This window comes from Ambystoma mexicanum, chromosome 10 (genome assembly GCF_040938575.1).
Source record: "Ambystoma mexicanum isolate Mex_15411 chromosome 10, UKY_AmexF1_1, whole genome shotgun sequence".
Lineage (NCBI taxonomy): Eukaryota > Metazoa > Chordata > Amphibia > Caudata > Ambystomatidae > Ambystoma > Ambystoma mexicanum.
The window spans coordinates 927839671-927866768 of record NC_090932.1 but is presented as its reverse complement, the minus strand read 5'-3'; the positions used below and the strand labels follow the sequence as shown (position 1 = coordinate 927866768).

At 46.9% G+C, this 27098-nt stretch overlaps 1 protein-coding gene across 4 annotated transcripts in view; it reads right to left on the bottom strand.

Annotated features, from left to right (window-relative positions):
* Positions 1-664: 664 nt before the first annotated feature.
* KCNMB3 (potassium calcium-activated channel subfamily M regulatory beta subunit 3) overlaps positions 665-27098 on the bottom strand; it is a 268576-nt gene continuing 242142 nt past the window's right edge. For all 4 annotated transcript variants that reach the window (XM_069618694.1, XM_069618692.1, XM_069618693.1 and 1 more), the window contains exon 4: positions 665-2800. In XM_069618694.1, coding sequence (XP_069474795.1) covers positions 2405-2800 — 396 coding nt within the window. In that variant the 3' untranslated portion in view covers positions 665-2404. The remainder of the gene's footprint in view (positions 2801-27098) is intronic.

Here is a 27098-nt window from a genome sequence, read left to right as displayed (position 1 = left end):
ACATCTGCAGCAATTCACTACTTAACTTCACAGCGCAGATCACCACTGCCATTAGAATGCAGCAGAGTCCCATGACAAAAATTCAGTCCAGTTGGGCACATAAACTGTCAGGAGAGTTAGCGAGTCAATGAGACCAATTATCACAGCACCCATTCACTGGCCAGGTCCCCATGGGTCGCTATCAGGGACTTAGCCACCCTGCCCTACCTACACACGTATTCTAAAAATCCTCCATCAATTCTCATTCCACAGACTTCGGTCCTCCAAAGGCATTCACCATACTTTGCTTTGAGGCCATACCAATGGTATTGGGTCTATACAAATGCCATATAACATAACTTATGCATCTGCTTCATTCACGTACGTACCCTTTGTTCTGACACCATGTTTCTTTGACTTCTGCTCTTCCTGTTTTGCAACAATCTCTGCAATGTCTTTTGCTCTCAATGCTGTGGTGGAAGGTGATTAAGAAATATTCCGGAATCCCCCACAGACCTATCCCTGGAGCAAGTACCCTTCTGTTCGTCCATGTTGCCAGCAGGGAGGGCTCAATAATATTCTTTTGTCAGTCAGTTACCTCTAAGAAGTCAATTTAGTGGCATATATTTGCTTCATAGCCTCCCCTCCGCCCACACACTCAAAAATATCAACCCTCAATACTGGCTGATGTTTTAGCATTTTATTTATTTTCTGAATATTGATTGACCCCAAGATGTAAGGAACACATTAGTTCTTCATAGACTAAATAAGAAATATACAGGTAATATCAACATCTCAAAAACTACTATTTCAATAGTGGGGGTGTTTGGTAAGAAGGAAGGCACATCAACTATATTGTTTATTTATTTATAGAGCGCAACTAACCCTCCGGTATCTGGGCGCATTACAAAGTTGCATATACAATTACATGACAGGCAATTACAGAAAACATTTACAGGAGGTTGTTACAAGTGCAATACAGATATGTACAGGTTAGCAAGCTAACACATGTATCATGCCTCTTGCAAAAAGAGCCACGTTTTTGCATTTTTTCTGAAGCTGTGGTAGGTTGGTTCTGCTCTTAGGGCTACAGGCAGGGAGTTCCATAGTTTAGCTGCTAGAAAGGGGCAGCTGCTTCCCCCTGCTTTCTGTAACTTGAATCTAAGAACTTTGAGGCAATGTAGGTGTGGGTATCTTGTGGGTCGATTTGATAGGTTTCTTGTGATTTGCATGCCAGGTATTTAGGAGCCAAGTTGGAAAGGCATTTATGGGTAAGTGCTAATGTTTTTAATGCATTTCTGTCTTTGACTGGAAGCCATTGGGCATCACGCCTTGCTGATTATATATGCTGGGTTCTAGAGATATTGAGCACAGTTCTTAGCGCATTATTTTATATTATTTGCAGTTTATTTACAATGTGCTTACTAGTCCCTAGGTACAAGGTATTACAGTAATCTAATTTAGATAGAATAAGTACTCTTGCCATGGTAATGCAACTTGCTGTCAACAGGAAGGGTCTACAAGCATTGATTAATTTTCACATATAGGCTGTGGCAGAAGCTGTAGCATTGGCTTGTCTAAGCAGGGTCAAGGCGGAGAGAAGATAGATTCCAAGTGTTTTCACTGCCTTGGACACCTTTATGTTGATACCATCTATGTTGAATGATTTGAACTGCCTACCTAGTTTATTCAGTCTTGCCTGGTAACCAATGAGAAGTGGCTCTGTCTTGTCATCATTAAGATAGAGGCCGTTTGTGGCCATTCAAGCTTAATTCGTTAGGTAGATTGTGTTGAGCAATATCGAGTCAATGTCTTATTCTCCAGTGATAGCGATGAGTATGGTGTCATCTGCATAGTTAGTGTAGGTGACACCCAAATTGTCCAAAGATTGTCAAAAAAAGTGGCTTGGTAAAGCTATTGTAAAGCGTCAGAGAGACACATGAGCCCTGAGGTACTGCGCAAGTGACTGGCGCAGGCTCAGCTGACGTGGTCGTTGCAAATACCCTCATAGTTCTGTTGTCCAGGAAGGATTGTATCCAAGAGGTGGGTTTGGAGGAGAAATGTGCTGCTGTGATGAGGTGGTTGCAGAGGACTTTATGATTGACTAAATCAAAGGTGGCCGATAGGTCTAGTAGAAGGAGAGCTAGGTTACGTTCATCTTTTAGATCGCCCATCTGAGTTTTTAAGTCTATCAAGGCTGATTGTCAAACACCATTAACATGTCTATAAAAACATTGATGCCTAAACTAAAGTGACACCCTGTGAAATCATTAGCATTGCACTCGTTTTAACACAAAATCAGAGGGCATCATAAACACATTGAATGTGGTAGTTTTGGTAATTCAATAAACATTTTTGTATAAGCTTTCTTAGTATTACATTGATTGTCAATGCTTCTTCTTGATGGAAGATCAACAGCTCACGCTCAGTGAAGCAGAGAGTGTTGCACAGTTCTTAAATTTGGCCTCCATCTTGTTGTCAAGGGTCTGTTCTCTTGATCTTCCTGTTGTGCTCCTGTATTGGCAACCTCGTCTTTAGTTGTACTGCAGTACTCATCGCACATCAAAGACAAGTGCTGTGTAAGTTTCACCATGCCAACAATGAGCGCACCACCAATCAGCATAAGAGAGGGCCAAAAGAGGCAGTGAAACACAACCATCCTATCGAACTTCTTGATCAAGATCACATCCTCAGAGCTACTGTCTGGGCTGTAGTAGCAGGAGAAGGGAGTGTCATTTTTATGGTCAAAGAACTCTTTAATGTCTAGAGCATGGTTGAGCAAATCATTCTTATCACGCTGGCACTTTGGAATGTAAAAGCACTGTTGAAAAAAAAAGGAAATTCAGACAACCAACCATTAATAACAATTTGCCAACTAAATCATACAATATTTAATATGAGTCCTATGACCATACTTCTGTATTACTCATGCATAACCTGGTGGCAAAGAATCATTCAGCATACACTATATACTCAGAGAAACTGGGGTGAGGAGAAAGGTGAATTATGCATCCACCGCAGGTGAAAAATGGGGGATGCCCAGAGCCGATCACCTTCCCCTACTCCTCTGTAGAGACATCAAACATACATTGGGAGGAGAAGCAGTGCATTGACTATTACTGTGTGCTCTTTTCATCCAGATTGCAAAATACTTACTGAGATCACCCCTTATCTTCAGGCTTGCCAGCCAGACAATTTCCCTGCACACCAGAAATAAAGGCTGGGAACAGTCATTAGGGGAAGGCCAGATGGCAATTTGTGAACCAGAATCTTGCTATACAGTGAGAACACCTATGCAAGGACACAAAGTCGAACCATGGCGAGGTCATGCACATAATGAGGTTTCTGCATGACCCCCTAATGGACCCATTCGACACAATCTGCATTATACATGACACCTGGGAAAGGACGTGGCAGGCACAGAGAAACAATCATGAATGTCCCCACTTGACTCGTCCCTAGGTGTTCCCAATGTCCCTGTTAGAGATCCTTTTCCTGCTCACCACACAGTATAAAGGGAAGCTAGTGGGAGTTAGTAGCATTGAGGCATTTTGGAAGGCATTTGGAAGGCGTTTGAAGACGCATAGGTGTGTAGAGTGACAGGATAGAGCAAGGAAGGAGTACAGCAGAGAAGTGAGGCTGGAGGAGGAACGTCCAAGTAGGAGAAGGGAAGAAGCAGAGAAGTGAGGCAGTCTGTAGCTCGGGAAGAGGAAGAAACCAATGAGGAGTAGAGAGCAGAGTTGTGACAGGGAGGGGTGGCATTGGGGGACAGAGGGAAAGAAAAAACGATGACGAGAAAGTGATGAGGTGCAGCAGGAGAGTTCAAAGACTGCAAGAAGTTGTCCCGCCTTCGTTTTAGCAGAAAAAGACTCAAGCGCCAGAAGTGGACAAGAGAGTGAGTGAACCCAGGAGCCGGCACTCCAGGAGTTTCAATATCCAGACCCAATGGGGACAAGAATGAGTACCCCTTGAGGCTTTCATCCCACTCTTGGATGAGTTGGGCAAGTGTTGGATTAACAATGACTGCAGCCAACTAATCTATCCATCATCCTATGTCATTAGAGTTGGGGGCCTGCAGCCTAATCTACCCAACACCCTATGTCATTAGAGGTGAGGTTGGCTATGCCGACATTGCTGTGTTATGAGCCCAGGAGGGCCATCCTTGGTACAGACTATAAAAGTACAACCCTGCAAACCTTGATACTCCCAGAAACTGTGAGTGACTTTGTGAACTTCCCAGGCGATACAACCCTGACCATAAACTGTTGTGCAGGCTAGGGTATAAATAGCTACTAAAGCTAGGTGTTATGCAGACGACAGCAAAATAACATACGTCGAACAGAAAAGGCGAAACACCTGCTTCCTGAGGAATAAAACCGTAACCTCTGGGTCAGGTCTATGCTCATCAATTTTGACTCTTGAAATTCTTTTAGTTCGAAATGACTTAAATCAGAGTACTACCTTTTCTGACACTAGGCCACCCTCTTTTAGGCTTTACAATAAGATTCAATGATATAATGTATCAAATAATGCAGACAAGTCCGCATACCCGGTCACCCTCTTCTGATAGCTTAAGAAGAGTACATCGATAAATCTATGTGCCATCAGCTAGAAATCCTGATTGCATCCTAAAAGCAGCCTTTTGTCCCGGTACGGACTGGAGTTGAATTTTTGCAGCCTTTTCTAGTATCTTTAATTTAAAAAATGGGACATAAGAGATTGGCCTGTAGCTAACAAACTTTTCCTGATCCTGAGTGGTCTTCTTTAAAAGAGGAGTAATCCAGGATATCTTTAGATATTCTGGAATACTGGATTCTTCAAACAAAGCATTTATTGCATGTTAACAATTACTGATACTCCAGTGACCCAAAGTTCCAAGCCTTGGCCAGCCATTCTTGTTTGAACGGAGGGTCTTTGCCTTGCCATTTCTGCGCTATAACCAGTAGGGCTGCCAGTATGAGGATTGAATATGCCTTTCATTTATACTTCGCCAATGATTTGTCAAATTGACCACCCATACAGAGCAGACTGACTTTAGGGCCTCTGTGCCCGTGCTCCCCAAACAGTGTTGGCATGTTGTCGTTGACTGACCTCCAGCATTCCCCCAGTTCCGGGCATACCCACCATATATGCAACCAGTCCCCCACACCTCCACACTCGTACCCCTCAGTCCCAAAGAACTGTTGGCATATCTGCTGCTGGTGTATAGTGCCAGTGAGCCATGATTTTGTACCAAAACACCCGAATTCGAATAGCCTGTGTAAATTTAGGGATATCCTTCCATAATTGATCCCACTCCTTCTCTAGGACAGGCTCACACAGCACGGCTTCCCATTTTACCTTGTACTTTAAGTATGCGTCAGTGGAAAAACCCATAGAAGGGAAGGGTATTGACAACTCCTCCCGAACCACAGAAGCCAAAATGTATACGACCCCTCCCACCGTGGTTGGCACGGGTTTCTGATTCCAAGTAACAGGTACCACGAGGCAGCCGGGTGGAGGGCTGGGTGGAGGGCGGGGATTAGGGAGAGGTTGTGGATTGGTAAGGGGATTGTAGGAAAACCAGAACAAGGATTAGGGTAACCAGTTGGATTGGACGGGGGAATTAGGAAAATAATATCTTATAATATCTTTAGACACATAATCACTCTTATTTGTGTCTCTGTAACAACCCGCATACGCCCTTATCTCATGCACTTTGAACACCTAACATCTCTTCACAGACTTGACTTCAGTTATGACGGTTTATAGTGATTTTTTCCAAAAAAAAGTTTCGAATAACAAAACATTAGAAAACAAAGTTTCGGAAAAAAAGCCTTGACAAGCTATATTTAACATGCAAAAATGCATTTCTTTCTAAACCAATCCATCGACAATAGACATGGACAGGTTTCAATTGAAATGCACTTTCACACGTTAAAAGTAGCATTTCAATGCTTTTTTTGTAACTTTAAAACGTTACATAGAGCTGTGCAGTGCTGAAATTTCAGCACTGGCCAGCCCCTTGTAACGTTTTAAAGTTTTGTGTATAATGAGGGGGTTCTCCCTCAGCCCCCCAACCCCACGCCACCTCAATCCCCCAACCCTAACCCAATCCCCAACTCTAACCCTAATTTAACCCCTAAACTAACCCAAGCCCCAACCCTAACCCTATTTTAACACTTAAACTAACCCTAGCACCAACACCAACCCTAACCCTAAACCCTAGCCCCAACCATAACCCAACCCCTAAACTAACCCAAGCCCCAACCCTAACCCTATTTTAGATCATTTTTCATTTAGATATATTTTGATATGATAATCGAATTTGTTTTCGAAAAAATGACTTTTCTACAAAAAGTATTCTCAAGATTTGTATTCGAAACTTTGTGTTTTGAAAAAATGACTGGATACCAATTATGACCTCTCCTGTCCAATCCTGGTGGTATTTGACCTCACACCCCACGCTAGCAACATAAAACATAACAGTGGCATGGACAATGAAATGACATGATGAATTAGTGAAATTATAACATATACAACATATAATGAATGGCTTGATCAGCATTTAGCACATCGCTCAGTACACCTGGTTTCCTCCCCCTCCTTGTGTTCGCCTCACACACAGAGGATATTAGACAACCATAACTTCCCTGCACCGGAGCCTGCGTATGTACACAGCTCCACAAATGTGTTTACAAACATGTCTCACACTTACGTGCTCCAGATCAACTTGGTTTTCGTAACAGTCGGTTATTTGCTAACATTGCCCGATGACGAGTTAATGCCCAGTGTATACTGAGAATATGATTAGCATTCAACAAGGCTACTTTTCTGAGGCTCTGGAGCCTTGTGAGGACTCCCGAGCAAACGTTGTCAGGCAGTATCCGACTCGGACTCTGCCGGCACTGCACCAGTTCACAGCAACTCTCCCATCTCACTGCTGGAGCCCGGGAAACATTGCTCAGAAGACATGCCGTGTTCTCAGCAACCGAAAGAAACAAAATGATCCACACTTCTCCAGGAGCTTCAGCAACGCCCTCTGCCAGTACCTCAAACCGTCAATCACCAGCACCTGGACCAGGCGGAGGCGCATCTTATCAAGCCAGCCCTACATGCCGTATGCCCCTAGCAATGACGCCCAAGCATGGGTGGGTAATGTAGTCCGGGGCCCCAAAGTACTTGTAATGCCCCTTTTTGCAACTCTTGCGTAGGGTAAGTATAAACGCTGCTCATGGTATGCCAATCCATGGTCAACAGTTTGTGATGGATGACCTGCCCTACAACCCTGTAAATCCTTTCCCACTAGACTGTTTCATACTTGTTCCAGAAGGCTTTGAAATGGTTTGCTTATTTTCTTGATGATTGATGTGAACAGGTGAAATCAGAATCAGGGGGTTATATGTCAGACTCTATTGCGGTGAGCTGTGGAGTGCCACAGGGGTCTTCACTTTCCCCTTTGTTATTCAACTTATATATGCAGCCTGTGCTGAATATCTTGAAAAGTAATGGCGTGTGTTATTCTTACACCGATGATACACAGATCTATATTAAGCTTGATAATATTGATGAGGCTTTTGTTGAAGTGAATCAGTGCCTGGAAGATATAAACGGACGGATGGCGAGAAACCAACTTCAGTTTAATGCAGCAAAACCAGGGTTGATTCTATTTGGATCAGAGAAGCAGGTACTAGCTGCAAGTGAGTCTTTTGCCCCATGCATTCTTGGGGAGAAACTTCAATTCTCTACCAAGATTCAGAACTTAGGATGCATGTGGCAGGAGTTTCTGGGTAGTGAGACACAAAGGTTCAATATGTTTATTTCTTATTATGGATGTTACAACAAGTCATTCTATACATTCCCAAAGAAGACCATGCTGTAGTGGTGGGAGCTATGACAAATACCCGTCTGGACTATTGCAATCGCCTTGATGGGTATTCCAGCCCTAACAACTGCACAGACTTCAGAAGGCCCAAACTGGTAGTTTGAAGAAAACAGATCATGTCTCTCCCTTACAGAGGTCACTCCACTGGTTAATGGTCAAGGACCGTATTGAATTTAAGGTTGCCTGTATGATTTTTAAGTGCCTAAAAGGATTGGCCCTCGAGTACCTAAAAAATCTTACCCAATAATCCAGTGAGGACTCTCAGGTCAAGCAATCAACTACTGATAAGTAACCCCCGGTCAACATTCGTTACCAGAGGGGATAGGAGATTTGCAGTCTGTGGACCTAAATTATGGAACAGTATACTGCAAAAGATTAGGGAATGCCAGACAATTTTTCAGTTCAGGAAAGATCTGAAAACGTTCTTGTTTCGGTAGTCATCTAACTGTTTCAACAACGCAAATGGACAGAGTAATAAAATAACTAATTAGTGATTTTCTGATTTTCTTTATCTTCATTTCAATTTTGTTAACTCCAACTGTGCCCACATATGGTTAAGTCCTTTGTGGTTGCATTATAAATACATAAAAATCAATACCTTTAGTTACTGCCCCAATAATTTTTTCCATGGGGGTTATCGCCTTGTTTTCTAGTGGAGCTACCGCTTGATGTTGTGGTCTAGCATCGGCCTTCCCATTCTTGTGGCCAAGTAAATAAGTCACCACAAAGTCAAATTCACTGAGTTACTGTGACCACCTCAGCTGTTGAGGATTCAACGTTCTGGCTGACCTTAGGTATTATACATTCTTGTGCTCTGTTACCACCACAACCTGATGACGAGCCCTCATCAAATAATGCCTCCACTCTTGGAAAGCTGCTATAATAGCGAACAATTATTTGTCGATTATTGAATAGTTTTGCTTGCTCCCTGTGAATTTCCTGGAGAAAAATGTCACAGGATGAAGAACTCCCTCCTGTACCGACTGTGACAGAACTGCCCCCACTAGGTGCTTTAGTGAAAGCTTCTTTCAGTTCCTGAAACACTGCCTCAGCCTCCTTGTGTATATTTCCTGAGCAACTGTGTAATGGGTGTTACGGTCTGTGAAAAGTTGCTAATAAACAGTCTGTAAAAATTGGTAAACCCCAGGAACGCTTGCACATCCTTCACACACTGTGGTGATGGTCAATCAGTTACTGCCTGTACCATCTTCTTGTCCATAACTACCCCCTCCTAGAGTCCGTATGAAACCAAGAATTCCACTGTGTTAGTATGGAACACACTTCTCCAATTTTGCATATAATTGATAATCGTGCAATCTCTTGAGCACTGCCCGTAGAGGACTAACATGTTGTTCTGGGGACTCAGAGTAAATCAAAATGTCATCAATGTAAACGATGATCAATACATCAATATAGTCCCTTAACACCACCTGCATAAAAGGTTAAAATGCTACAGGAGCATTACGTAATCCGAACAGCATCACCAAATACTGAAACAATCCGAACTTAGTCCTAAATGCCATCCTCCGCTCATCTCCCTGTTTCACTTGTATCAAATTATATGCTCCCCTCAAGTCTAACTTGGTGTAAATCACAGCAGTTTTCACCTGGTCCAAAAGAACCGAGATTATAGGTAGTGGGAAGCAATTTTTAATAGAGCCCTTATTCAAGGCTCTGTAATCAATACATGTCCTTAAGGTACCCTTTTTCTTCGGTACAAAGAACAGGGGCGAAGATACCAGAGAAGGAGAACTCTGAATAAACCCTCTCTCAAGCATTTCATCCAAATACTCCCTCCAATGTACATTCTGTGCCTCGGTAAGCACATAGATCCCACTACACAGAATCTTAGCCCCAGGCTCCAAATCAATGACACAAATCGTATGAGCAATGTGGAGGTAAAGTTTCAGCTTTCTCTTTGTCAAAAACCTCTGCATACTCTTGATATATGGCAAGAAGGACCGTCTCCACTGACCCAACCATGTTTATTGTACTGACCCCTTCCACCAAAAATGTGTCTGGGCCTATCTTGTCATTTAAATGTATTTAACATTCAGATTTAAAAACTAGTGTCTGCTCCACCCAATATTGGTGTGCTGCAAAGAAATCAAACTCAATCTCATCCTCCTGCCCTGGTAAACACAACATGCGTACTGGTTGTGTTTGTGCTGTGACTGGACCCAATGTCAATAGTGACCCATCAACCATTAGTACCACCTCCGGATTCCCCTTACTAGCCCTCAGTATTCCCAAATTGTCAGCCAACCTGATATCAATAAAATTACCAGGGGCTCCTGAATCCACCATGGCTCACACAGTTTGTTTAGTTGCAGCAAAGCATAAGGTCACCAGAACGTATAAATGTGGGGCCTTAGTATGCACAGTGTTTGCTATCGTACTGGGGAATTTCTTCTTGATTGGGCTTCACTCCCTTATCCCCTGTAGGGCCGAGCCAGAGCTTTTCCCAATTCCGTCTTGTGTTTGTCTCCTCCCACCCCACGATTTGGAGTATTAGGACAGTTCCTAATATAATGTCTAGGCTTGCCACAATATAGGCATACATTATTTTGCCTCTGCTTCTCCTTCTCTTAAGGAAATAACGGCCCTCTAACGCCAATCTGCATGGGCTCCCCTTCCGCCTGTCATGCCCCTACATCCCAGCTTTGGTCTAAATGCACAAAAGGGCAATGTGTCAGGCTTTCTCCTTTTGCCCTTTCTTTCAGCAATCTGATGATCTAACCAGAGTGCCACATCGATGTGTGTTGAGCAAGAGGTCAGCTGTGGATCTACCTGCACTATAGTGTCCTTGAGCTCATCCCCAATGCCCTAGTAGAGCACCACAGTCTGCTTCTGTTCTGGCGAACCTGTCTCATTTATGATTCTATTGAAATGCATCACATATGACACCAAATCCTTCAAGCCTTGACGTAATGCTAACAATTCCTTGTCCTGTGTGAATGACACATGCCGCCGATCAAATAACCTTACAAGTTCTAAACAAGTCCCAATTGTATAACATGGGATCATCCTTCTGTACGGAAGAAAGGCATTACCCAAGCCGCTGCATCCCCTGTCAAGTAAGAAATAACCAATGCTGTTCTAGCTTGTGTACTCCCAAATGATGCATGCTTACATTAATGTAACTGGCACAAAGTTAAGAATGTCATATTTCTTTGGGTCTCCTGCCTAATGTTCCGGAGTAGCCAACAGAACATGGTTTGGTGTCTGAATCACTACAGTGGATGCCCTACCAGAAGTAGCTTGTGAAGTAGAGGGCCCAGGACTGGGCGATGCTGTTTCCTGAGCCACCAACCCATTTGCTTGAGCCTTCAAAGTGGTAGTCTCCTGCCTAGAATGAGCCAAATCTAACTGAACATCCTGTGGAGAAGCTGCATCCATTTTGGCTTGGGTGGTGTGAATATCCCCAAATGGGGGCTGTTGATTATGTCACAACCCGTATAAGGGAAGAGTATCTACACCGCCTCCTGAACCACAAGCCTAAATGTATACGACCCTCCCACCGTGGTTGGCACGGGTTCCTGATTCCAAGTAACCAGTAACCACGAGACAGCCAGGGGGTGAGGGATTAGGGAGAGGTTGTGGCGGGGTAAGGGGATTGTAGGTAAGAGGACTAGAGTAACCAGTTGGACAGGACGGGGAAATTAGGGAAAGAATATCTTTAGACACACAATCACTTCTTTGTGAGACTGTTACAACCTGCACACACCCTTATCGCATGTACTTTGAACACCTAACATCTCTTCACAGACTTGACTTCAATTATAACCTCTCCTGTCCAATCCTGGCAGTATTTGACTTCATACCCAATGCAAGCAACACAAAACATACCAGTGGCATGGACAATGAAATGACATGATGAATTAGTGAAATTATAACATATACAGCATATAATGAATGTCCTTAACAGCATTTAGCACATTACTCCGTACACCTCGTTTCATATTGCTCAGTACACCTGGTTTCATCCCCCTCCATGTGTTCACCTCACAGGATATTGGACAACCATAACTTCCCTGCTCCAGCACCTACATAAGTACACAGTTCCGTAAATTAGTTTACAAATATGTCCCACACTTGTGTGCTTCACATCAAGTTGGTTTTCGCAACACAATCACTTATTTCCTAACATTACCCCATGACGAGTTAATTCCTCGTGTATGCGTAGAATATGATTGGCATTCAACAAGGCCACTTATCTGAGGCTTGGGAGCCTTGTGAGGTCTCCCAAGCAAATGTGATCAGGCAGTATCCAAATGGGACTCTGCCGGCACCGCACCAGTTGACAGCAACTCTCCCGTCACACTGCTGCAGCCCGGGAATCATCATCATCATCACCACCACCACTGTGGCCCAGCAAACATTGTTCAGAAGGCTTGCTGCATTCTCAGCGGCCAAAAGAAACGAACACTCAACGCATCCCCAGGAGCTTCATCAAGGTCCTCCACCTGTGCCTCCAACCGTCAATCACCAGCACCTGTCCTGGGCAGAGGCGCACTTTATCAAGCCAACCCTGTGTTCAGTACGCCCCTAGCAATGACAACCAGGCTTCTGGGTAATTAGTCCGGGCCCCAAAGCACAGCAGCAGCAGGGCTTATTAGCTTTCTCTTGGTGGCTATGGCTACAATGACAGTAGTATGCCTCCACACTTCCAACAGTTAGGCACTGCATAAAGCCCCAGTTTATACAAACTTGAAATGAGGTGTCTGTCCCCAGTTTTCGTAACCAGGAATTTCTCAAATGGTGTAAGGGGGCTTGTTGCTGCCGCATGCATGACAGGGTTCAATAGCCAGTGCCGTAATTGAAAATATTGCAGTTTGTCATCCTCAGTCAATCCCAGTTCAGATTTATATTGGGGGAAAAAATTTAATGTCCACTCCTTGAAACATGTCCCTCACTTTTGTAAACGCCTACTTCTCGCTAGCATGCGAAGGCTCCCCTCTCCAGCCCCGGGGTGAATTGGGGGTTGGGAAAGAAGAAATCTGCTTGTGCTTGGCCATCCGATCCCATGAGGTGTCTACCAATTTCATAATCTCCGATATGTGCATATTGTGAGGGCGATCCATTTTGTGTAGCCAAAGAACCTGTCTCAGTGGAGCGCCCACCACCGTCCTATCCACCTGAATCCATCTTTTCTCGGAGCCGTCTACTCACCACTCCGTAATCACCCTTACATGGGCCGCCCAGACGTACATACGGAAGTTCAGCAAGCCTAAACCACCCCTATTTGTTGGGGTCATCAGAGCTTTCAGCGCTATGCAGGGAGGTTTGATGTTCCAAATGAAGGAAACAATCAATTTGTATAGTGTCCAAAAAAAGGACTCCAGGACAGGGATCGGGAGTGCCTGGAAGAAATAGAGGATCTTAGGAAGTACCACAATTTTTAGCGCATTTATCTAACCCTACAATGAGACAGGGAGGACTCCATTTGTGCAGTTGTTGTTTGAGGAATGCTAGAAGGGGTTCACAGTTTGCCCTATAAAGCCCCTGCAGTGTCTGAGTGAGAGTGACCTCCAATAGCTTAATGCCCCCTTGCACATGAAAACCCTCGCAGTACAAGGTAGCAGTGTTGGGCAATGCAGGTTCACAGCATACGCTGTTCGATGACACAGAACACGTTTGTTACATCCACAGTACTGTGCCTGAAAAATCTGAGGTTTGGACCCTCTGTGGCAAAGCCCTCACAGGACAAGGCCTCAGTGTTGAGCAACGCAGGTTCACAGGATACGCTGCCCAACGATGTGCAACACGTTTGTTACATACACGCTACCGTACCTATAAAATCCGAGGTTGGGACCCTCTATGACAAAGCCCTCGCAGGAAAAGGCCTCAGTGTTGAATAATGTAGGTGTTTGGCGACGAAGAGGTCTGCGGCGCAGACAATGAGTGCAGATGATTCACCCGGTCTCCAGCCGCCAGATAAGGAGTTGGGGAAGTTAGCTTGCATTGCACTTCTTAGCTCTTCTCCTGCAACTTTCCCCTTCTGTGTCTCCTGTAACCTTTGCCTCTTCCACTCCCCTTGCTGTGTGTGCCCCTTCCCTGTCGCTCCCCTCCCTGTGCTTTCGACTCCCAAGCCTCCTTGAATTCCCCTCTCGTCCCTTCCAGTCTGTCCCCCCCCTTTTCCCAGTCCTCTCCCTGCATGGTCCCTCAAATTCCTTGCGTGTCTGTGTCACTTCCATCCTTGGCTTCGCACGCGCTGTACATTCCTGACGTGTGTGGCCCCTCGCATTTCTCATCTTACTTGATCTCTCTTCTGCTTTTGACAGTCAACCATGCCATCTGCTCAACCAGCTCTGTGATAACCTGGGTATCACTGATCAGGCTCTGGACTGGCTGACTGCTTTCCTCTTGGACCGACCCTCCCAGGTCCAACTTGGGTCCTTGGTCTCCTCTATCTCTCTCTACCTTTGGTGTTGCCCAGGGGTCTAACCTTTCTCCCTGGTTGTTCAATACTTGGCACCTCTCGCCCACTGCACTGCTGCTCTCTGCTCCAACTTTCAGTGCTATGCGGATGACACTCAGCTCACTTTCAGGCTTCCCTCAGGCGCCTACCTCTGGAACAGCCTCCTTGAAACATAAGCAGAACCATCTCCGGTTGAAGCATCTCAAGACTTTCCTCTTTGCTTCTGCCTTCTCGCTTCCTCGTCCCTGCTGATCTCCTGCCTGATACTGCAGTGGTCATCTGGCTACCCTCTGAACTTTGGGCCCTGGTTCATGCCCACCCAGTTGCACACCTGCACTGCCTCCTGGCAACCCTTGCACTTGGTCTGTATCTGCAACCCTACAGTCCCCTTAACTGCTCTTCCCAGCCACTTGTTGTCTGCACTTAACCCTTGCTCTGCCACATGCTGGCCACAATACCTATTTTTGATCCTGTGTCCAGGGTCGGACTTGGACAAGAACTAGATCCGGTCACCCAAAAGTAAAAAGTGGGCCACCCCTCGCCTCCCCTCACGACCCTTGATGACATCACCAGAAGTCTTGTCATTGGACCCCACCTCAAAGTGACATCCTGGGAAGCGATGAAACGCAACCTTTTTCACCCCTTGACAAAACAGGAAGTGGCACCCCTTGCAGAGAAGACTCCGGATCTGTGAGGGTAAGGAGCATATTATTAACAAGGGGGGTGCTGGGAGTCCCTCGGCCAGACAATAGTCCTGGTTTACGAGAGTCTTACCCAGAGCCTTTAGCTCACTATCTTTCACAGAGAAGAAATATCCCAAACATATCAGTCTTTGTCCTGCCCTGGGGCAGTCCAGCACTGAAATGTTGGGCAATTCTCCTCTGAACAAGGGTACCAACAGCAACCCCAGTTATAACAACATGTTTGAATAGAACAACCATGCCATGTTCTAACAACATTTATTGTTGATTGAAAATCGTGTTGGAAATCTCTTTTTTTTTTTTAATTTAGGGGGAAATTCTATTGACAAATTACGCTATGGGGGCATATTTTCCCCCAAATGTGGCAAATTTGTATATGTCAATTTTTGAAGACAACATATATGATGTAAAACTCACAGTTTTCCAGAAAATGTGTGTTTGGAAAAGATCCATAGACCATGTCCTCATAATTTAGCAGGGGGCTAAGGTTCAACTGAAATCTTTTTATATTATTTGCTAAATAGGAGACACTTAAAATTCACCATGTTGAAAGCAGTTGCACATTAACCTTTTTAAACATTCAAATCAAGATAGATAATGATAAAGTCTATACTACTCTGCTCAGAAAAGAAACAGTAGATGATCCAGAGTATAAATCAAACACTGCTTTGTGAAAATCTTATGAACAGTTTCTCAGGATTAGAAAAAATGTAAACTGAAATCTGAATATTTTGAAGAAGCAAACATGCTATTAAGACAACTACTGGAAAGGAGTTACTCTTTTCATGGCACTTGTAATCGTTTTGTTAGGGTATGTATTGCGGCAGGGGAAAGGGAGAATAAAAGAATGTGCATCAACTTTTAATAAATATAGTTCACAGATTACATCTAGAATATTGAGACATTTGTAAATACCCAAGAATTAAACAGTCTTTATCTCAAAACCAATGTCTGCATTTGGAAGAGGCACAAACCACAAAGATTAACTTGTTCATGCCTGATGTCAAAACATTCACCCAGGGATGATTACTTTCAATGAAATTGTTGGGATTACCTAAAGTGAAAGTTTACTTTCCATGCAGTGACTGCATAGCATGTCATTTCGTTTAAAAAAGATGCAGCTCTTGGGGGGCGCTGTTGAGCAGCCAGCAAGATGGTCGCTTAGCTCCAGAGCTCCATGACCCACAGATTATCATCTGCAAACAACGGCGGAATCCTGCCATCTCTACCCCTAAAAACCAAGCCGGACTGTTCCCCTGATTACGGGACACACACTGTGAAAAAACCGCTTCCTGCGGTTCAGCTGCAACTGAGATGCAGCCGATCACGCCGGCCGGCCTTGTACACCCACTGGGCCTGCCTCCTGGAGCCTCGGAGGGCGGTGTTGCTTTGGCCGCCCCGTGGGATGCCGCTGCTGCACCAGAGAGAATCCTGCTGACGGGCTTCCTGATATACTGCCTGTGCGACCCTGCTGCGGAGGGACGAGGGACCGCACTGCTGCTCCGCTATGACACTCTGAGCGCCTTCCACTCTGCCAGCGCGGGCCCTGCCGACGGCGGGCGGCAACGGTAGGTGCCCCCCGGGGGGTGTGTTGGTGCTCTGCCGCCCCATTGCTGCCTCACCGGGGACCCTGCTTCATCTACGGAGTGACGGTGCCCTCCCCCCCAGCCCCAGCGATACTCGCCGTCCCCCCTGGACGTGACGGAGATCTGCGGCGACCCTGGGCTCCGGACCTACCGAGGGAAGCTTGCCGTGACCCGGCCCCCCTGTCCCGGCATCACCCACTGTCAAAAATGGCACTCTGTCAAGAGTGGCACAGGGTACCCAGGTAGGTTTTGGGTGGCTGTGCTGAAGTAAGGTAGCAGATAAGCACACACAGCAGGGAGTTAAACAAGAAAGAAGAGTAGGAAACTGTAGCTGTGAGCCAAAAGGGGCAAAAGATACAAAGGTACAAACAAACTGGCTTCCCTTTTGGGGTGTATGCTGAAATGGGAAAGAGTGTTCCACGAACCTTAGGAAACGCCAGCCTTCTGAACAGATTGCTATAACAGAGGCCCACGCTGTATGCTCATGGCTGGGAACAACAGCAGTGGGTGTCTGTAACACTGAAAACGCGACCAGGGAAGGGGCAGAGGTTGCTTGCCGGAAACCAACAGGCAAGCTCTGTACAAAGAGATTACATAAGACACATGAGAAGACAAGAACAGATATATCCAGCGAAAAGGAAGTCAATGAGCAATCTAGCAGAAGGAAAGACAGTTAGATTGAAGTAGATAACCTAAGGTGGAGAACAGAGGACTCGAGGAAGAGAACAAGGGAGCAGCAGTCAGGAAAACAGAAGGGCTGCAAAGTAGGAAGCAGGTCTGCAGTCAAGAGTGGCACTAGGTGCAGGAAAACTGTAGTGGACCGCGGAGGACTGTAGTAGGCTGCAAGGCAGGGAGTCCAGAAGAACAGGACAGAGAGATTAGTAGTAGGCGACAGACAGAGAGCCCAAAAGAATTGGGCCGCGAGGAAGGGAGCCCAGAGGAGCAGGGCCGTAGGCAGCTAAGTGTAAAACAGGCTGTAAGGCAGAGGAGTGTAGCAAGCCGCAAGGCAGGGAGCCCAGAAGACAAGGGCTGTAGGCAGCGGAGGGAGACAAGCTGCAAGGAAGGAGCCCAGAGGACACGGGCTTGGAGACAGCAGAGGGTTGCAAGCTGCAAGGTAGGGAGCCCAGAGGACAAGGGCTGTAGGCAGCCAGAGTGAGGCAGGCTGTAGGGCAGGGAGCCCAGAGGACAAGGACTGTAGGCAGCCGGAGTTAGGCAGGCTGCAGGGCAGGGAGCCCAGAGGACAAGGACTGTAGGCAGCCGGAGTGAGGCAGGCTGCAAGGCAAGGAGTGAGCCCAGAGGAGCAGGGCCGCTGACTGTAGAGGGCTGCAGAGGACTGTAGTAGGCTGCAAGGCAGGAAGCCCAGAAGACAAGGGCTGTAGGTAGAAGGCAGCGGAGCGTGATTGGCTGCAAAGCAGGGAGCCCGGAAAGGGCACTGGGTCAAAACAGGATAATGCAGCAACAGGAACAGCATACAAAGTAGAGGGTCAAGGCAAACAGGAGCGGGGAGATCTCAAGATGCAAGACACTGTGCTCCTGCAGGCAGCTTCTTATATACAGCCCTGCCCTGTTCTGAGGCAGGCTAATTGACAGCACCTGGAGCAGCACACCTGAAGACAATCTGCCTCCTCCATCTCTGGTCCTGAGCAGGTGGAAGCAGCACTGGCCACTAGGGCTTCTGGGGATTGTGGTCCCAATAACGATGAATGAGAATAGCCAGGAATTGAGGACTGTAGCCAGGTGCATTATGGTAAATGTAGTTAATTGAATAAAATAAGAAAGAACCAAAGTTGAGCAAATGGAAATAAAAGACCAAGGCGTGAATAGGAGTTGTTCAAAGAGTATTAGAAGGATAAATGAGTACCAAGTAGTCCACGATGGTTGCCAATGCGTGCGCCAGCGGCGCGGGCATGACACCCACCTTCTTCCCGTGGACACGGCGGCAGTCCGTGGCGGCCCAGCCCCAGGCTTTGGATCCACTGAGGGACAAATGCTGCAACCCGACCCCAGCGCCATTTAGTGCGGCAGGAAGCACAAGGACAAACCAGTCTCTCTGGCTCCCCCCCCCACGCATGGACGGCCCATTCCCGTGCTCTGCGGGTTGAGAGCACAATAAAAGCCAAGGAAGGTGCAGCTGACATTGCGGGCTGCGGGACCACCCTTTATTGTGTTCAAATACCATTTTACATGGCTGCACCCCACACCAGAAGCCTTCTCCTCTCCACTTGCTGGGAATCTGCCACAGAGGAACTGAGACTGCACAGTGCACCACAAGGGGTGAGGGCACCCCGCTCCACTAGCGCCCGCAGCCTGTGACACAACGTCTCTTCGCCCTGGTGGGCCCACCCACTCCCAGCTCATCAACAGCATCCGCCCAGCGAGCCTAAACACAGCCCAGAGTGATACTGGCCACATAGGAGCCCACCTGACTCCCCCCAGCTCTTTCCACCCACTGTGCCTACGGCTGTCAAGAAGCACCTGTGGTTCCCACAAGTATACAGCCCCCCGGGCCAATCCTTCTTCACAGCTCATCCACCACCACTGCCCGGGCCTGAGATGGCCACTCCCAACCTGTTGGGGCAAACACCTGCACTACCAGGCACGGATTACCTGCACGCCAGAGCCACTGGCCAGCTACCACCCCCACTACAGGACTCCTGTCCTACGGTCACCACCAAATCCATCTAGCTAGGAGCTGCTCTCCATCATAGCAATGTCCAACAGATCACGAGGAGCTAGCAAGGTGGGCACCATGGATAAGTTCCCCAAGGCGAAAAACTTTGCAGCCTTCCATGAAAAATTGGATGATATCAACGCGAATGTGGCCTCTCTGAGAGCTAAACTGGACCAACATGGAGCCAGAATCACAGCGGCAGAGCAAAGGATAGGAATCAACGAGGATAATGTTCATACCTTACAGAACACAGTCACAGAGCTCGTCTGCGGCATGAAACGGGTTAAAGCTAAGTGTGACGACCATGAATCGAGGTTGTGATGAAACAACATTCGCATAGTGGGGGTTTCCTGAATCTGCTCTAAAGGGTTGTATGGAACTTGCGGTTGAACTACTTCTCAAAGACCTCCTTGATAACCCTGAGCTGTCACCATTCTTCACTGTAGAAAGAGCACATCGCTCACTGGCACCCCGTACTAAACCAGGAGACTTCCCCAGACCAATAATTGAAAAACTGCTAATCTACAAAGACAGAGACCATATCCTTCACCTGGCCAGAGAGAAGGGGGAACTAAGGCTGGACTCGCAAATCATTGGGATTTTCCCTGACTTGTCTGTAGGGGTGCAGATAGAGCGACGCCAATTCAGAGGTGTTAAAAAGCTACTCAGGGAAAGGAAGATTGAGTATGCGATGCTCTTCCCGGCTCGCCTAAAATTCACTCACCGCAACAAGTTGTACTTCTTTACGGTCCCAGATGAGGCAATCAAATTCATTGAGGCACAAATCCCACTAGCGGATCCTGCAGACGAACCAATGAACGACGACTAAGATCAAGGCTCTCATGGCCCTACTAGGGACTGCCCCCCCTGGGGGAGAACCTGTCCCCCTCCTCTATTCTATTCTGGGCTCAACATAGCCCCAACGTCTATCTTCAAGAGCATATCCTTTGGAAGGGGGTACATCCCTAAATTGCCTGACCTCAATGGCACACACTGGAACCAAACCTCGATACCTAAGCCTTACTGTTGGGCACCATACTGTGCCAGTATTTGCTCTGTTCTCATTGCCTAAGAACATACTTGCCTCTTTGTAACCTTAAGTTCCATCAGCAGTTCTAAAGATTAGTGATGTACCATCATAATATGTGTTAACAAATGTGGGTCAATGGCAGCGGTAGCCCCCACTGCAGCTGCAATGCCTTCTAAGGTGAAGTGTTTATGTTTAAGCCCCTGTTGGGCTATTGGTCAAGCGTTGCCGAGTTGGGAATGGCACGCAGTTGGTTGCTGCGGGGGTGGGTACCATCACACTGCTAGTTTGTTCTGGGCGGTGAGTGGTGAAGTTGGGGAATGTTACAAAAAAAATCGGCAGGAAAGGTATGACTGGTTTTGAAGAGAGGAGTATCCACGCCACTGCTGCATATAAGATCGTAGACAGAGACAGATTCTTTAGTTGGGATGTCCCATAAACTGTCAGCATGGCTATTAAAATGATGACATTGAATGTTCGTGGATTGACAAACTTTGAAACTCCTATCATCCAACCTAGCACCGTCCTGGGGCCGCAACAGATTCTATACCCAATTCTCCACTCAATCCAGAGGAGTCTTGACTCTCATCCACAAATCGGTAAAATTCACACTCCACACATCCCACATCGACACAGAGGGCAGATATGTGATTCTCCACTGCACTCTGGCTAACGAGGAATGCTTGCTCGTGAACTCATACGGTCCCAACACTGACTCCCCGAATTTATAGATGCCGTGACCACCATCCTTAAGAGATATGTGGAAGTTCCCATTATATGGGGGGGAGACATGAATCTTATACTCGACAATGTCCTGGATAGAACAACCACGACCCGTAGAGTCACGACTCGAGCCGCCAAACTACTCCTTACACAAATGAACTCCCTTAATTTACACGATGTGCGGAGAACGCTCCATCCCCAAGATAGAGATTACACTTTTTACTCCATAGTACACGACAGCTCTTCAAGAATAGACATGTTCCTACTGTCGGGGTGCCGGGTGGGCAGGGTGACAAACATCAAGATACTCGCACGCACACTCTCGGACCACTCCCCCGTGCTGCTGCAGATCCAACTGGGTAACACTCTAGCCGCCCGTCCCGCCTGGCGCTTTAAATCTGAGGCTCTATCTGACATTGTCTTTAAAGCAGAGATCCTATCGGACATAAACACCTTTTTCGAGAACAACAACACGCAAGACACATCCGAGGGGACCCGCTGGGAGGCATTTAAAGTATACATCCGAGGGATATGCATTCCAAGGGAGGCGGGGGTCCTCAAAGCCATAAAGCAGGCCTTAAATAGCTCCGAAACGAAGCTCAAAACTCTAGAACAAGAGCATGCCTCCGCACCAGCTCCGGCAACCCTTGCAAAAATCAGAACAGAACTAGAACTTTTTGAATCTCACGCCCTAAGTGAGGTGCGGTACTTTGCTCGCCCCGTGACTGCCCAAAGGTACGGTGAGGGTGACAGACCTGGTAGAACCCTAGCCAAATTAGTACGAGCGGAGAGCGGCAGGTCCCGAATAGATAGCATTTTAGACGAGCAAGACCTACGACACTGGTCTGACTAGGCCATTATCGACACCTTTTCTAGCTTTTATGCTGCCTATATTGCCCCGAGCCGGAACACAACTCCCACGACCTGGATGACCTATTAGAACACATCCCTATGACCCTCATCTCCCAAAGCACCAAGGAACAACTCGATGCCCCGTTCACCTTGGATGAGATAGTCCAGGTAATTTCTGACCTCCCGAAGAATAAGGCCCCGGGTCCCGATGGGCTCACATCTGAGTTCTACCGGGAGCATGTTGCCATCCTAGCTCCCATATTGTACGGGGTCTGGACCGAATCACTCCGGTTAGCCGCCCTCCATAAGGTAAGTCCTAATCACCATCCTCCCCAAACCAGGGAAACCCCCAGACTAATGTGGTTCCTATAGGCCCTTATCACTTATCAATACGGACATGAAAAGCTTTGCTAAAATAATTGCGAATAGGTTCCTTCTATTCATGCCCCACCTGGTCCATGCAGACCAAAGTGGATTTGTTCCTGGCCGCTCTACTGCACTCAATATCCGCCGATTATTCAATGTAATTTACAGAATTGACCCGAAGGCAGAGGCAGTGGCGGTCACGCTAGATGCCCAGAGGGCATTTGACATGGTCTCATGGCAATACTTATGGGCAGTGCTGGGAAAAATGGGAGTAGGACCAAACATGATCTCCTATATAAAACTGCTATATACAGGCCCAATTGCCAGAGTGCTAGTCAATTCCATCGTCTCCTCTCCCTTTGCGCTGCACAGGTGTACCCGCCAGGGATGTCCGTTCTCCCCCCATTCTTTTTGCGCTCGCCATTGAACCCATGGCAGACCACGTCAGGGACCAGCACACCCGCAAAGGTATTCGCATACAGGATACACCGGAAATAATCTTGCTGTATGCTGATGATGTACTTCTATATGTTAGAAACCCTTCCACACACCTGGACCCGATCATCTGAGACCAGTGCCTTATGTGGCACTACAAATCGAGCCGGGGCTCATCCAGGGGGCGTGGCCTAACGGCAGGGTCCTGCTGGCCCATTAGGCCACGCCCCCTTGCCAAGCCCCAGCTCAAAGGGCTACTGGCACCCCTACCAGGCAGCCTTTTGCAGAGATTAGCATCCTCTCCCCCTATGGGGAGAGGATGCTAATCTTTGCATTTATTTTGTATAGGCTTGCCTGGCAGGGGACTGCCCCTCGCCTATTCAGCCTTAATGGTGGTGCTGCCCCTCGCCAGCTGGGGAGGGGCAGCATCACCATTAAGGCTAAAAGGGTGAGGCCACTGGAAGCAGAGGCCTTTTTCCTAAAGACTGAAACTCCCGCAAATCCGCAGGAGATTCAGTATTTAGAAAGCAAGGCCTCTGCTTCCAGCGGCCTCACGTTTTCTCCATAATGGTGGCGCTGGCCCACGTGCATCCCTTGATTAAAGGGATGCCTCGCAGGTGCGGCGCCACCATTACGGCTGAAAGGCCTTTTTTTCTGAAGCCTGAAGCTCTCGCACACGAGCGAGAGCTTCAGGCTGTAGAAAAAAATGCCTTTTTGTGTTGTGGCCGGGGCTGCCAGGGGAGATTAGTGGGCCCCGGCAGGGCCCCGCCTCAAAACGAGATTTCGGAGCCCGCCGGGGCCCAGCCCCGGCAGGCCCCGGCCCACTTAAAGCCCTGTCTGAGACATAACAAAAATAGACACATACTCTGGCTTTACCATCAATTATTCTAAATCTGAAATATTCCACCTCACTGCGGCAACCCAGCAACCGTCATGTGAAGTTCGCCTACGCTGGTCCCCAGGGGGCATCAAGTACCTAGGGGTGCAAGTGTCACTTACCAAAGCCTCCTTACTGGTGGATAACTAAGAGATGACGGCACATCTAATTGGATCCAAGATGCTTAAATGGTGCAGCCTCCCCCTGTACCTGGCGGGCTGACTGTCCCTAGTAAAGATGATTGCTCTCCCCAAGTTTCTATATATCTTTGCCAATGTACCAGTGTGGCCCGGGAAGCAATATTTCAAGAGGCTCCACTCGGCGTGCGCCCACTTCCGCTGGCATTCCGGTGCTGTCCGCAAGAAGTGGGAACATATGACCCCACCCTATGAAAAAGGGGGTTTCACAGCCCCAGACCTAACCCTGTACTGGATTGCGGCACAGGCCTAACACGCCACGCACTGGTTCGCACACTCAAACCCACCCCCTCATGTCAAATTAGAAAAACTGGCAGGGGATGGGACCAACATAATGACCCTGTTATTACACCACATGTTCCAGACTGACGCCCCTGCAGACCCTGTGGCCACCACGATCAGAGCATGGAATAGGGTTTTGAACTCGAAACAAGAGCATCACCCATATTATAAATGGCTTCCCATACGACAATTCCCAGGACTCTCCCCCACGCACAACCAGCATTTCATGCAACACTGGGAGGCCCTGGGATATCGAGCACTAACTGATCTATAACCCGACGGTAAATGTATCACCCCCCCTGACGTGGCGGCCCGAACACACCAACTCAGCGCTTGAGCTACTCCAATACTTCAGGATAAGAGCGGCGGTCTGTGCAATGTGGCCCTCCCACCCAGACGAGCCCCCAGACTCACCCAAACTCCAATACATAGCAAACTCTACAGGTGGCAGGGGCAGGATATCCTCTTTGTATAAAATGCAGCTGGAAAAACACGAGAATACATCCCTCAAACCACAGGAAGCTTGGGCTAGGGAGCTGGAAATGGAAATCACTAAAGGGATGTGGAGCAAAATGTGTGCGCACACGCGCAAAGTCTCCCTTAGCGCTAGATTCCGTTGCATACAATATAAACTCCTTAATAGACTTTATTATATACCGCACAGAGTAGCGAAATTTACACACCCCGGACACACACATGCCTAAAATGTAATTCTGAGGAGGCAGATCACATGCGTATGTTTTGGTCCTGTCTGCGCTCGGTGCATTTTGGCTGGAAGTCACGAAAGCGCTCTGAGATAATTGGGTCCCCAGTAGACCTTGGCCCGTTAGCCCTACTGTTCAGTATATGGTCTGGAGAAAACATTTTTAAATATGAGTGCCATTGTTGCTGAAAGATATATATTACATCCCCCCCCACCCTCGAGATGTGGTTGAAAGCCCTCACCTGGGTACTGTGGGATGTATTTACCCATGCATCCTAGCCCTACCTCAAAACTGTGCAGTACTGACATGGAAAACATCATGATGGCCAGAGCTTCCCAGAAAATGCACAAGGAAATGCATGAAGAATAGGCTGCCACTCATTTTTGCCGATGTTATGGGCATAGAAGGACACTGCCTAAAACCACCATTGGACTACCCGCACAGTAGTCTGAAACCATTGGGAATGGCAATGCTGATTGCCAAATGCAACCTAGAATTGTTGGGAATTCATTTTCTTAAATCCCAAAAATGGGTGCAGTACCAGTACTCACCACTATCCAAAAGCCGGCGTTTTAAAACCACTCTGTTTCTCTGAAGGCAAGCCAAAGTGCCTATTTCAAACACTGCAATATGTGCAAAATATTCACTGAACACCAGCAGACATTTGGTAGAATGGAGTTTTGTGTGCCTACAAAATCTGGGAAATGAAGAGCCCAGAAAAATGCTTATAACAAGACTGGCTGCGCTGTGGATTTCAGCAGTTTAAGTTGCACTGGATTTAAAGACACTAAAATCGAAAATGTTTAAATTGACTGAGTGACCTACTTTTGAGTGTCACATAGGTTGCAATTGTTTAAATGTCATAGTTTTGCACTTAGAATCAGCATTCTAGCTGCATGTGTAAAATTGCAAGTTAATTTAAAAAGCAACAAATAACATGACAGTAGCTGAAAGTCTGGCTTAAGGAACTTGATTCTGCCTGGCAACTACCCCCATCAGGAGTGAAATTTGAGTCACCACTGTGTTCCCAGGCCAACCTTCCTTTTGCTGCCCCCACTAAGGATATGCCATCTATCTGATAACTGAATTACCTGGGCTCTGCAAGAGAGTGGACAAAGCCCTCTTCACTCAGGCAAAGGTTTTTATTACCGCAGTCGTAAAATGTAGCTTCCTCTTGGCAGGAGCTGGGAGGAGCACTGCCTGTGAGAGCAAGCTGGCTTGGCAGAAACTGGAAAGACTGGTTTCTATACCATGTGACCTGGGAAACCACACCCCTTTGGAGCCAGAACATAACTTTAAAAAGATGAATAACTCATAGAGCGGACATGTGAAAATTTTATAAATGATACCATAATTCTTGTGATTTTTCTGCCCACATTTTAAGAGGTTTTTCGACCCGGTGGCATGTTCAGGGGGGTGTCAGCGGAAAAGTGGATATAACTCTAAATGTATGCATGTTAAAAATCTGAAACTTCATCAGTTAATGTCCCTACTCCCTGCACACATGTATGTAAAGTTGGGTCAATGTCAGAAATTGAAAAATCAGTTAAAAAGTGAAATATGTGCCATTTCTGAATGCAAGCTCCCAGGAAGAGCAGAGTTTGAACAGGGGATACCTCCTGTAATGCATGGTGGGTGCATATGATTTTAAAACAATATGTACCTCTGCAAATATGTATTTGTTTCAAATCTAGATTTGTGTGTAAGTTGACAGGAGGAGTGGACTTTCTGCAGGCTGTAAAATGACATCCCTCTGACTCACAGTTCATTCCCCAATCAAATGATAAATGGAAGTTTGACCAATTAGAAGCTGAGAGAGAGGTAGGGTCAGTGATGCTAGAACACACCCACATTCTAAACACATAAAAGCAGACAGACAGGACAGATAGGGAACTTTCCAAATCCATCTGCAGCGGGACGCTCTGCCGGAAAAATCCATACTTACCTCCATCAACCTCCAGAAAGCCAAACTAGAGACTTCAATCTATCCAGAACTAAGAGAACCAGAGAGAAAGCAGTGCTGTACCCAGAGAGACCCAGACCAGCAGAGAGAGCTGACCCAGATCACTGTGAAGTGCAGAGGCCAGACCAGACCAGACCAGAGTCCAGTCTAAAACCCTGACCAGATCCATGGCGAGGCCCATTTCACTCAAGAATATAGTGTGAGTACCTAGAAAACTGTGCAGAACCAATCTCTTAGTTAAAATAATATAATTCAATCTATTTAATCTAAGTAGAACTGCCTCCTAACTGTCACCTGTCATTTGTAAAGCTGTCACTTGTCATTTTCTAGTCGCAAGCTGCACTTGCCTTTTTGAACTTTAAAATTGCAAACCCAAAAACGACCTTTATTAAATCGCTCATATCTCCGCGACCGTTTGGGCTAGAGACTTGCAGTAACTTTCCTCTGATA